The following is a 13,935-nucleotide window of genomic DNA, read 5'->3' on the forward strand; positions in this document are numbered from 1 at the left end:
TGGCAGGCCATCGGTCTACAGGCTGGTAGGTACTGGGTTCGGATCCCAGTCGAGGCATGGGATTTTTAATCGAGATACCGACTCCAAACCCTGAGTGAGTGCTCCGCAAGGCTCAATGGGTAGGTGTAAACCACTTGCACCGACCAGTGATCCATAACTGGTTCAACAAAGGCCATGGTTTGTGCTATCCTGCCTGTAGGAAGCGCAAATAAAAGATCCCTTGCTGCCTGTCGTAAAAAGAGTAGCCTATGTGGCGACAGCGGGTTTCCTCTAAAAATAGTGGCAGAATGACCATATGTTTGACGTCCAATAGCCGATGATAAGATAAAAAATCAATGTGCTCTAGCGGCGTCGTTAAATAAAACAAACTTTTTTTTTTTGATTTACAATAAAGTTGAGACAAGTAAGTATCTTAATACAAAACGTTACAAACTATTAAAACCAATAATTTTGCACAGTAACGATATCTGGAGAGTGGGTACAACTTTTGGGGGGCGGGGGGTGTTACAAGCTATATTGTTACCTTTATTTAAATAGAGGAACAACACAAAACCCCATGCATTTTCGTCCTTGTGGTGGCAGGGGGATGCTGTTGATTCGCGTTACTTTCATTAGTAAATTTTAAAATTGCTTTGCAAAGGTATTATAATTATTTCGTAACACCAGTGTAAATTAGCATAACTATGCTGTTCAAATTGGAACTTTTGTAACACCGGTGTAAATTAGCATAATTGTGCTGTCAAACTGGAGCTTTCGTAACACCTGTGTAAATTAACATAATTATGCTGTTCAAATGGGAGCTTTTGTAACACCAGTGTAAATTAGCATAATTATGCTGTCAAACTGGAGCTTTCGTAACACCAGTGTAAATTAGCATAATTATGTTGTTCAAATGGGAACTTTCGTAACACCTGTGTAAATTAGCATAACTATGCTGTTCAAATTGGAGCTTTCGTAACACCAGTATAAATTAGCAAAATTATACTGTAACACTAGTGTAAATCAACATGTACTATTTCAAATAGGAACTTTCTTAGCACCAGTGTAAATCGACATAAATTGTTTCAAACTGGACTTTTATTAACATCAGTCTAAATCAACTTACGCTGTTTCAAACTGGACTTTTATTAACATCAGTGTAAATCAACTTACGCTGTTTCAAACTGGACTTTTATTAACATCAGTGTAAATCAACTTACGCTGTTTCAAACTGGACTTTACTGGCACCAGTATAAACCAGGAGCGGGACGTGGCCCAGTGGTAAAGCGCTCGCTCGATGCGCGGTCGGTCTGGAATCCATCTAATTAAAATTAGCTCTACTATTACATGTGGATCTAACAGCAGCCAGTTGGAGCTCATGTCCACCAATCAAAACCTTACTTGCAGAATCATGCCAGTGATTTAAAAATAATTTGAAAACATTCCGAATTATCCTGAGGGTATACGACATGTTTCGTGTGAATTACGAATGCCTTAAAACATGTTTTATTTTATAAAATAAATAATTTGTAATGTAAAACTGAAGACTGATTTAGTTTTTAGTTTTTTTAATAAATAAATAATTTGTAATGCAAAATTGAAGACTGATAACCCATCCAGTACGTATTGGTATGGTTCGCTGTACTGCGACCACTGAAATAGACTCGCCCGATATTTTTAGAATTTGTATGCTCCCAAATAACGTTATAAAAGGCGATGTGTGATTGGTCAATATATAACTTTCCGATTCTAAAACAGTTTGTATCTTTTTTAAGCATAAAAGTAGAGGCGGAAGCTATAGGCTTAATTTACTACTTAATAATAAAGACTTAATACAGGTCAATAAAGTTAAGTTCCTGGGAGTTATATTCGACCAGGCTCTTACCTTTAAACAACATATTAACGAAATTGTAGCCCACAGTGGCCATTATATTAATATTCTTAGAATCCTCTCTGGGACTACCTGGGGAGGAGATAGGAAATCATTAATTATGTTATATAATGCTTTTATAGTTTCTAAACTACAGTATGGAGCACAGGCATTTTGCTGTGAAGATCCTAATATACTAAATGCCCTGGACGTGGTTCAAAACAAGGCGTTGAGAATCATCTCCAAGGCATTTATAACTACTTCTAATATTAACATACAAGTAGAGCTGGGTATACCTCCCCTTAGCCAAATTAGGAATAAATTATGTTTAAAATATTGGATGAAAACTAAAAATATAACACCAGATAAACCGGTGAATCTAATACAGACTCATCCAGAATACAAAATTGGCTTGGGGTTCAAATCAACAGAAGGAGTTGGTGACTCCTTTGGTATACTCATGCACAAATTATGTAAATTACTTAAGATTAATAACCTCACAATAAGTAACGATAGTTTTAAAAACTTTTCTCCATGGCTCCAAAGTAGGCCTCCAATTCCGCTTTTAATCAGGGAAAAAATACTAATTAATAATTATGAACCCTTTAAAAATATTATATTTAGAGTAAATGCAGAAGATTTATACTCAGAATATGTACATATATACACTGATGGATCCAAGGACCCTATTACTGGAAGAGCGGCCATGGCCTTTTATGTACAGCCTGACCCTCCCCTCAAACGATTTGTGGGGAGAGCCAGGCTGTCCGATCATGTGTCGGTATATACGGCCGAGCTTATGGCTATCTTCCACGCCTTCCTATGGATCAACTCTAATTATAAAATAAATATTAAAACTAAATACATTATCTTTTCTGACAGTCTCAGCTCCCTTCTGGCTTTGAGGGGGGCTGACTCAGTCAGAAAGGACCTAATACATAAAATTTATGCTATAAACGATTTTCTAGTGGGCAGGGGCATCATTACTAAATTGGAATGGGTCCCGGCCCACGTGGGAATTATCGGAAACGAGCACGCGGATATCAATGCCAAAAAATCCTTAAATGATATTAATGTTGGCTGTAGGCTTGGTTATAATTATACCGAAATCATGTCTATGGCCAGCATGGAAATACTTAAAATTTGGCAGCTAGATTGGTCTAAAAATGATAATATTTGGCATTTAAAACTCAAAAATAAAGTTAACACAGTAGGTCCCACATCTCCAAATATATATATAACTAAATTAATAACCAGATTAAGGCTTGGAGTGGTGGCCGGGCTTAATGACACGAAATTTAAATTAAAACAAATCAAATCTCCCAATTGTGTCCAATGTAAAGTGGTAGAAAATGTAGAACATTACTTATTTTATTGTAATAAATATATCAATATTAGAAATATTTTTAAAAATAAATTGGTAGAAATGGGTCTGGTCTTTAACCCACGTAATGTGTTAAACCCTGATAAATTTAATAGTAAAATAGTGTTTTCCCTACTTAGGGACTATGTTACTAAAACAGAAATATGTATCTAAATATAACATGGTGGATAATCCAAGGGGGAGGATTGGTTTGGACCGACACACCGGGTATGGCCTCTGGCAGGGCAATCCCGGAGGTTAGACGGGACTGCTAATATAACCTGTAATGTAGTTGTGTTTCTTTTTTTCTCAGGAAGACGGCACTAATTCCTTTTTTCTCCTTTTTTTGTTTTGTAGATTATGGGCAATATGGTAAATTATTAATTATATTCGCATGGAGTGCTGCTTACTATACTATGCAAGATGGACCTAGTAAGTGGGTCTGGCATAGTGCTTGGATTACTTCTTTTAACATTGTTAATTGTTCTTTTAGATTGATATATACCATAGACTTCTGGTAGAGTCTGGGTATAATTTGTTTACATTTTATGTTATAAGTTGATTTTTAGTATTATAATAGGCCTGGAAGACAGGACCTATATTTTTTATAATTATGTTTAGAATGAATGACTGCTTTCTTCGTCCCTACACTAGTCTGACCTGATCCCTGGCAGGATCTTTTCTCAACTCGGCTCGATGTTGGATGTTTAATTCATTTTAATTTTATTTTTTAATAATGTTGTATTAATTGCATGAATTGTATTACAGACAATTTTAATTTTTATATAGATTGTTTTAATTTAGTAATAAATTGATAATGTATATTTTAACCAAATGTATAACATGTTTTTATTTTAAACAATCAAAGTGATCATAGGACCGATCGCTCCCTGGTGTGTTTGCGGTACTATGTAGTACCGTGTGCATGCCAGGCATTTGTACATTAATGGCTTGTCTGGGCCATCGGTATATGCGACACATTGGTACTTTACGTACATGCGACGGATGAAGGAGAACATTGGGGACTACCGTTCCAAAACAACAACCAACATACGTTTCACTCCACTACTCGAGCTCGGCGGCTGTAATCAAGAACTATATGGATCATCTCCTATGATCTTAAACTAACCACCACCTTGTGGTTAAAATACCCATCACATATGGTAGTCTACTCATGAATACATGAACCAAAACACACTTAGGTGTGTATATGGAGCCCTAAAAAGCTCACCATAGCAATACCTTTCACCACTGGCCGGAATGGCCTCCCGTGACTTGAGGGGGGGGGGGGGGGGGGGGGGGGGGGGGGCGGGTATGCCGGAAGTAGGGCGGTAGGGCGTTGGCGATTGGGTGTTAGGGATAGGGCTAGGTGTGTCCGGCCTCCCCTGCCCGCCCCCCACTTGCCGCGGGGATCCGGCCCGGTTCGGTGGTGTATATTTCCACCTGGGTGTTGGATCGCGAATCAGGATTGTACGCAATGCCCACCCCGATCGTTAACCTTTTCCTCCAGGGCCTAAAGATATTAACAAAAATTGGTAATTTTGGAAGCCCAGTCAAAATTGGTGTCAACTAAATATACTACATAATGAATAATACCACTTACTTATTAATTTTGGCGGACACACACAAAATATGGTTAAATCCCAATGTTTAGTGTAATGATTCAAAATTGGTCCCTTTTTTACAACCTCTCTGCCCCTGGTCAAACCACTGGCCTTGCCAGAGGTGGGACCAGGGGGAGACATGCCTGAACCCTAGTGGACATAGGCATGTTAAAACTAGTGTCACGGTCAAGGTCAATATATAAATTATACCTTCCCGCCAGGGAGTCGGGGGACTGGCTATGCCAGAATCCGAATCCGTGGTGGGCGTGCCCGAACCGTAAGGATGTGGGCACGTTAAAATAGTTCCCTTCACTTCCCTTTAAATTATTATTTACAGACGAAATGTTACTTGGACATTGGAGACTACGCAGTGTTGTTAGCAATCTGATTAAAATTATTTCTACTGGTCTAAATAAGACATTCGTAATTCACATGAAACGTCGTATACCCTCAGGATAATTGGGAATGTTTTCAAATTATTTCAAATCACTGGCATGATTCTGCAAGTAAAGTTTTGATTGGTGGACATGAGCTCCAACTGGCTGCTGTTAGATCCACATGTAAAAGTGGAACTAATTTTAATTAGATTGGTCTGGGATCGATCCCCGTCGGTGGGCCCATTGGGCTGTTTCTAATCACAGCCAGTGCACCACGACTGGTATATCAAAGGCCGTGGTATGTACTATCCTGTCTGTGGGATGGTGCATATAAAAGATCCCTTGCTGCTAATCGGAAAGAGTAGCCCATGAAGTGCCGACAGCGGGTTGCCTCTCTCAATATGTGTGTGGTCCTTAACCATATGTCTGACGCCATATAACCATAATTAAAATGTGTTCAGTGCGTCGTTAAATAAAACATTTTTCATTCCAGTATAAATCAATATATGCTATTTTAAATTGGAACTTTCTTAACACAAGTGTAAACAATTGCGCTGTTTCAAATTGGAATTTTATTAACATAACTAATTCAACGTAAGCTGTTTCAAACTGGAACTTTATTGACACCAGCATAAATCAATATATGCTATTTCAAATTGGAACTTTCTTAACAAGTGTAAATCAACAATTATGCTGTTTCAAATTGGAACTTTCTTAACACAAGTGTAAATCAACAATTATGCTGTTTCAAATTGGAACTATCTTAAAACCAGTAAAAATCAACAAATACTGTTTCAAATTGGAACTTTCTTAGCACAAGTGTAAATCAACATATCCTGTTTCAAATTAGAACTTTCTTAACAAATAGTAACCTTCTTAGCAGCAGTGTGAATCGACATATGTCTGTTCAAAGTGTGACTCCGTGAGAAACATTTTGCACATACATCACACTGAAAGGGCTTAACGCCATTGTGAATCAACACGTGCTGTTTCAAATGTGACCTCTGAGAGAAACATTTTGCACACACATCACATTTAAAAGGATTAACATTAGCATGGACCAACACATGCTGTCTCCAGCTGGAACGGTGAACGAAACATTTTGCGCACACGTCACACTTAAAAGACTTAACGCCAGTGTGAACCAACATGTGTTCTCGTAAAATCGAACTCACACTGAAACATTTTGCGCACACCTCGCATTTGAAAGGCTTAACGCCAGTGTGAAAAAACATATGCAGTTTCAAATAGTCTTTACTGAGAAAACATTTCCCGCATACATGACACTGAAATGGTCTTTTGTCGATGTGGGTCAGCATGTGCTTCTTAACGTTACCCTTGTACAAGAAAGTCTTCAAGCACATCCCACATTTGTAAGGTACGACATCACTATGGCATACCATATGTTTTCGAAGGCTGGACCTCTGAAAGAAAGTGTTTGCACACACCTCGCATTTAAAACGCTTAACGCCCGTGTGGCTCAACATGTGTTGTCTCATGTAATCTTTACGAAGAAAGCCCTTGCTACACACCTCGCAGTGAAATGGTTTTTCACCAGTGTGGGTCTTCATATGCTGCTTAATGTTACCCTTGCTGGAGAAATAATTTAAGCAGATCCCGCATTTGAAAGGTTTCTTAAAAGACTTTTCTTTCTGTGTGTGAGTTCGTGTTTCCTGATCAGAATTGACGTTACCGTATTTTGAAGGGAGATCACGTTCAAGAAATCTGTCGGTAGAATCATTCGATGACATGGTATTGATGTCCATACAAAAGCCTTGAGCAAAGGTTTCTAACAGCGTATCACAATTATTTCCTATGAGTTTTGCTTTTCATACAGACGACTTGAGTAATTAAAATTTATTTCCTACGAGTTTTTGCAACGCCAGCCTGGAATGAACATTCTCGGACGTCATCAAAGATGTAGTCTGTTGACTGGAGGTATCAACACTGTATGATATGGTATTTCTGTCCATAAAGAAGTCTTTGAGTAAATGTTTTCAAGAGTGTAGCGTATATCAGAATTTATTTCCTACCAGGTTTTTTATTTTTATAAATCCAGCCTGAACAGAACATTATCTGACTTCTTCAAAGATGTAGTCTATAGTCTGGAGATATCAGCACTACGATATGGTATTGCTGTCCATAGAGAAGCCCTGAACGTATGTCAGAATTTATTTTCTACCAGTTTTCTATAAATCCAGCCTGAATGGACGCTCTCTGACGTCATCATAGATGTAGTCTATAGCATTGAAGTATCAACACTACGATATGGTATTGCTGTCCATACAGAAGCCCTGAGCAAATCTCTCTAACAGTGTAACATCTATAAGAATATAAGAATGTCTTCTTTCCTACACGTTTCTGTAAAGCCAGCCAGCAATGAACGCTCTGTGACGTCTTCAGAGATGGAGTCTGAAGTCAGGAGGTACTGAAACAGAACCAGGAAAATCCAGAAATAAAACTAAAACTGAAAGTTGTACAAAGCAAGTCTTTCCACAGGATTTATTGTTGTAAAAAGGCACTTACATTTTCAGTATCAGTTTAAGTTATACATACATCTGTTCTCAAATAAAGCAAAAACTAGTGGGGTGATTGAATGGATTTTGTGTTTTACTGTGCCTTAAAACTAGTAAATTTATGGGGTTTTTTTATTAAATTGAATTTTATTTTTTGGATTAATTATTTATTTTTTGGATTAATTATTTATTTTTTATTTATTTTATTATATATTTTTTTTAAGGGACATTCCTGAGTTTGCTGCAATTTTTAAGATGTTATCGACTAACAGAGACTTTTTGACGACTGTAATTACATTTATATTTTTCTACACAAAATATCAGTGGCTGTATATTAAACGTGTTTCTGATCGTTCTAATAGTTGTACTAGGTTAAATTTTATTTTATTTCCTGAAAACGATTTTTTTCGTACGTACGAAATTATTTGACGACAAAATCCAGTTGTGGCTTCTTACAAATATTAAGACAACCAGAAACACATTGAATATACAGACACTGATATTCTAAACAAGAAAATATATTTAATATGTAAGTTTAATCGTAGAAATATTTTATTAGTCGGAAACATCTTACAATGCAGTACACTCGGGAGTGTCCCTTTAACCTGTCCATTTCATTCAACATTAAATGCACTAATTCAACAATATTATATTAATTTGATTTGAACTTTTTAAAGTTGTCAGCAATATCAATTGATTTATATCAATAAATAATTTAGTGCAAGAGACTGTAGTTGAGAAAAAAAAAATGAAATTTTGGTTAGGACAATCAGTCCGTTTCCTTGTTCTACTTCGAGTGTCAGATAATACGACCAACAACCAACAGGTTTTCTTTAAAATGGCAATATGTACAATATATGAAGACATTTATTTAAAACATACAATACCTACGAACATAATTTGTAGTTTATAAATGTAAAACGTAGAATTTTTTTTAATAAATTGAATAAACCTACCGAACAACAATCAGGTTATCACAAAGGAAACGTACATGAGAAACCTATCCCGACCTGTTGTTCGGACTATAATATTTTTTGATATGCGGACTGCGACTAATTACCTCCCATGTATGGACACTCGGTAATAATAATAATTAAAATGTTTAAAAATAAAAAAATATATTAAACTTCTCTTTTTTAACTGTGTGTTTAATTCCTTATTACCCAAGGAATTATTTCGCCTAGTGAAACAAATCGAGATTTACAGAAAGGAAGGGAAAAAGAAAGAAATGTTTTATTTAACGACGCACTCAACACATTTTATTTACGGTTATATGGTGTCATACATATGGTTAAGGACCACACAGATATTGAGAGAGGAAACCCGCTGTCGCCACTTCATGGGCTACTCTTTTCGATCAGCAGCAAGGGATCTTTTACATTTTACATGCACCATCTCACAGACAGGGTAGTATATACCACGGCCTTTGATACGGCAGACGTGGTGCACTGGCTGGAACGAGAAATGACCCAATGGGCCCACCAACGGGGATTGATCCCAGACCGACCGCGCATGAAGCAACGCTTTACCACTGGGCTACGTCCCGCCTCTTTACAGAAAGTTTCTGTACCACTTCGTCAGTTCACGGAGAATCGTCCTCGGTGGTGCAGTGATTAAATACGGTCGTACTAGACTACGTCCCGCCCCCAAAATCTCAAATGACGTGCGTTGTCATGACATCCCCATTAGGCTTATCGGAGGTCGGACTCTGGATGGGCGTGTTCGAAACCCTAGCGATTTGATGCTTTTCTTTATCATCTACGACTTTTAGGCCAAAAGAAAACAGGCTAGTCGGTCTCCGGACAGATAAAAATTCTAGAATTGATGCGGGGATGCGGGTTTCTTCTCTTTATGTTTCTTTCTTTGCACAAAAAGGTGGACATATTTGTTTTGATTTTATATCCTACTCATTTGCCGTGGTAGCCTAAATGCTTTCTTTTACATTTTCCATTTAGCCAGGGCAACTTTTATTACTTTGACTTTGCCCCCAGATAACCTCATTTGGACCCCTTAATCCGTGTATAGATGGTGCTGTAGTATCTACCACGAGAAATTTAAAAAATAAATAAATTGACGCTCGAGTTCTAAATTGCCGCGTTTTCTGATCAGAGACCAGCATTATGTTTTGTTTGGCCTTATTACACAATTTCAGAATAACATGTCGCTCATTTTGACATACATACAATACTTTTATGGCAGGCCAAATAAAAAACATTCCTCTGTATAGCTGTACGTACACTGGAGTGCCATATAAAAGTTATCTCGTGTGGGGCGGGATTTAATGCAGTCGGTTTAGCGCAGTTGTGTGTTCGCCTAATGTGCTTGCGTCGCAGGATCGAACCACCTCGATGGATCTATTCAACTGATTGGGTTTTATCTCGGTTGAGTGCTCGCCTAAGGTGCTTGCGTCGCAGGATCGAACCACCTCGGTGGATTCATTCAACTGATTGGGGTTTTTTTTTCTCATTCCAGTCAGTGCACCACAGCTGGTCAAAGGCCGTGGTATGTACTTTCCTGTCTGTAGGGCAGTGCATATAAAAGATCCCTTCCTACATTATAAAAATGTAGAGGGTTTCCTCCGATGACTAAGTGTTGGAATTACCAAATGTTTCTGTCGAGTTTTGCTCTCTCAGGTTTTAAAGCTAAAATTTCAGCAAAACATTTTTATCCTTTGTTTTGATACTTTAGAGTTAATTAAATTCACTTTAAGGTAGCGGCAGTTTGTAAAATGTTCATCCAGCATTACAAATCGTATTACAGGCTACTGAACAGATAAAAGACTCTCTGCAGTTTCATCCATAAACAATGAAACCAGTGGCGGATCTAAGGGCCCCAGAGACCCGCCCGCACCCCTAAATTTTGCGACAATTATATTATAATTTTATTCGTTCATTTTTTACATTGGAGAATCCGAGAAATCTCTTCGAGGACATTTGTGCCCTTCGGCCACATGTCATTCCCCCCCCCCCCCCCCCCCCCCCCCCCCGTCGGATTTTCTGGATCCGACACTGGTATCGTAGATATCAAAGCAAAAAAGTTTAAATTTTGGGTTATGTTACTGAGTATTGTGTATTTAGGGCTCACTCCGTCCATTGCCACATTAGCCAATTGCTAATTTATATACAAAGTGGCTAGAACATTTAGTCTTTGGCTAATATTTTTATATATTATATATAAATTAGCCCCTTTTTAATCATGTTCACGAAAATACTCTATATATTTCAAAATTCGCTAAAACGAAATTCTTTCCAGTGTGTCAGGGCCGTAGCTAGGATGTTTCGTTTGGGGGTGGGGGTGGGGGGGGGGAGGCAACTGAGTAGTTACTAGTCTAAAACTTCTTAAACAATTAAGAGATAATTTTCTTTGAGTCTCTATAATGCTTTCGGGATTTGTTTTCGGGGGTGAGGGGAACTACCCCCCCCCCCCCCTTTCCCGCTAGCTGAGTGTTAGGTGATCTTTTGTTGATATTTCTTTTGTTTTCAAGATATTTCATTTTTCAGTTTATAAAATTCTCGAATTGCTCCCCATTAGCTGGAATGGGCGTTGAATCGTATTAGTCCCCTACCGCTCCTTGGAACCGGAGATGACTATAGGTTTCATCTCCGTCTTTCTGTCTGTCCGTCCGTTCAACATATAGTTTTCCGAATATTTTTTTCATAATGCCTTGACATACTGAAATTTTGTGTATAGTGTTATCGTGTACATTTACAGGTCACGTTTGACTTTCATGGCGATTTACCCTTTTTTGACAGAGTTATCGCCCTTGAATTTAGAAGATATGAAAATTTGTTTTCCGGACTTTTTGTGGTAATGCCAGAAGATGTTGAGATGACATTTTGTATATAGCTTTATCATGTACCGTTACAGATCAAGTTTAACATTCATGGCGATTTACCGATTTTTCAGAGTTATGACCCTTGAATTTGAGAGAAAATGCGTTGGGTCCTGTAGAGGACATGTAATGCTTTAGCAGTATTCTCAGAATGCTTGTTAATACTGTCGTTCAACCACTAATAGTAACAGTGGCGAATCCAGAAAATCCTTCTTTTTTGGGGGGAGGGGGGGGGGGGGCAATGACACTCAACAGCCGATCTCTATTTGTGTAGGTAGGGGCGGGACGTAGCCCAGTGATAAAGCGTCCGCTTGATGCGCGGTCGGTCTAGGATCGATCCCCGTCGGTGGATCCAATGGGCTATTTCTCGTTCCAGCCAGTGCACCACGACTGGTATATCAAAGGCCGTGGTATGTACTACCCTGTCTGTGGGATGGTGCAGATGAAAGATCCCTTGCTGCTAATCGAAAAGAGTAGCCCATGAAGTGGCGACAGCAGGCTTCCTCTCTCAATATCTGTGTGGTCCTTAACCACATGTCTGACGCCATATAACTGTAAATAAAATGTGTTGAGTGCGTCGTTAAATAAATAAAACATTTCCCGTTTTCGACAAGGAAGGGGTCTGTATTCTCCGTGACCACTGGACTCGGTGTGATTAATGTACAAGGGGATTATGTAGAATAATTAATGTGGGCTAATTCTCGCTCTACCCAATGCAACACGACTGGTATATCAAAGACCGTGGAATGTGCTATCCTGTCAGAACCAACAAGTGTTGATTTTCCTTTATGAAACCTGAGGAAGAAATCAGTCTGAACTAGGGCGGGGCGTAGCCCAGTGGTAAAGAGCGTGAATGATGCGCAGTCAGTCTGGGATCGATCCCCGCTGGTGGGCCAATTGGGATGATTTTCGTTCCAGTCAATGCACCACGACTGATATCTCAAAGGCCGTGGTATGTGATATTCTGTCTGTGGAATGTGATATTCTGTCTGTGGAATGGTGCATATAAAAGATCTCTTGCTACTAATGGGAAAATGTACCGGGTTTCCTCTCTAAGACTATTATGTAAGGATGACAAAACGTTTGACATCCAATAGTCAGATGATTAATAAATCAATATGCTCTTCGTGTGTCGTTAAATAAAATTAAAACTTTAATGAATAATTGTTCTTCCTGCGGGTGCTGTTTCTCGTCGTGATGTAAGACTGACAGTTTACATCCTAGTTGTTTTTCTGCAGACTACAGGCCCATATAGGAACCGGGAAGGCGATGGGCCCATCATGGGGGAGGGGGGGGGGGGGCTGCCTTCCCCCGACTTAAAGACGAAAATATAGGGGGGTATGTTTGTTTTCATCTGTATAAATAAAGATAAAAATGTGGCTTATGTTCTTCCACACTAGAAATTGTGATCCCACCTAACCGACCCCCACTCCAAATGTTCCTACATGCTTCTTCTTCTTCTTCTTCTTCTTCAGGTAAACGTCATTATGATAAATAACTGCTGGTAAATGCCAATATTATTTTTTGAAACTTTTTATTCAGAATTATTGGACGGGGGCTAAAGCCTCTTTCACCCCCCCCCCCAAACCCCACCCCCACCCCCACCCCCAGTGCTCCGCCATGCCTGCCAAATGGGGTGTTGTGTGTGGGCCATGTGCCAAATGTTTTCATTAGTACGCCTAATCGGGGCCATCTACGTTGGAAGTAGGAGGGCCCGTAAATCTGAATTCGGTATCAACATAACATAATCTACGACATCCGGAATTACACGAGAAATTTTCTGCAGGATTTCCAGTAATGGTATTTTAGAATCAAGTAAAGGTAACTTGAAATAAAATCGTAATTATGTCATTGATTGTTTTTAAAACAGCTGACCCGCTCAAACTCTAAGATACAAACTTAACTTTGTGCACCGAATAGAAAGTTGTGGCCTTGACGTTGTCCTTGACACGGTAATTACAATGCCTCAACTGTCAGTTTAAGTTTTCATTATCGCGTTGTTCAGCTATTTGAAGAAATACAAAGACTAAATCTGTACGGATTAAATACACATTTGAATGTAACGATATGTGTTGTTTTGCATTCTTTTAAAACCGTGTTTTATTCTGCAGCAAACCGACAGCTAGTTTTGAACTTGCTTTTATGATCTAAAAATAGAAACCGGAAGGGAATTCCCATGTTTATTTTTCCCCGCTACATTCTTAAGAACAAATGCTTATCCCGTTTTATATGAAATATCACATATCGTTTTCCTTCACAAAATAATTAACAAATAAGTAACGTTTAGATAATTTAAACATATAATGTCATTTTTGTTGTAGTTGTAGTATGTAGCTGGTTAAAATTCTACAGGATATTCATCCGAGTAAAAAGAAATCCTCAAGGTCATTCTGG

General features: G+C 38.6%; 1 protein-coding gene across 1 annotated transcript; it reads right to left on the bottom strand.

Annotated features, from left to right (window-relative positions):
* Positions 1-5,790: 5,790 nt before the first annotated feature.
* Positions 5,791-8,719, bottom strand: LOC121373775 (gastrula zinc finger protein XlCGF7.1-like). The gene is made up of 2 exons (XM_041500531.1): positions 8,666-8,719; positions 5,791-7,621 (listed from the first exon to the last, which is right to left on the bottom strand). Exon 2 carries the CDS (start codon positions 6,957-6,959, stop codon positions 6,051-6,053), a length of 909 nt encoding a protein of 302 aa, XP_041356465.1. The 5' UTR covers positions 6,960-7,621; positions 8,666-8,719; the 3' UTR covers positions 5,791-6,050.
* Between the last annotated feature and the right edge of the window lie 5,216 nt (positions 8,720-13,935).

The sequence above is a fragment of the Gigantopelta aegis genome, chromosome 5 (assembly GCF_016097555.1).
Source record: "Gigantopelta aegis isolate Gae_Host chromosome 5, Gae_host_genome, whole genome shotgun sequence".
NCBI lineage: Eukaryota > Metazoa > Mollusca > Gastropoda > Neomphalida > Peltospiridae > Gigantopelta > Gigantopelta aegis.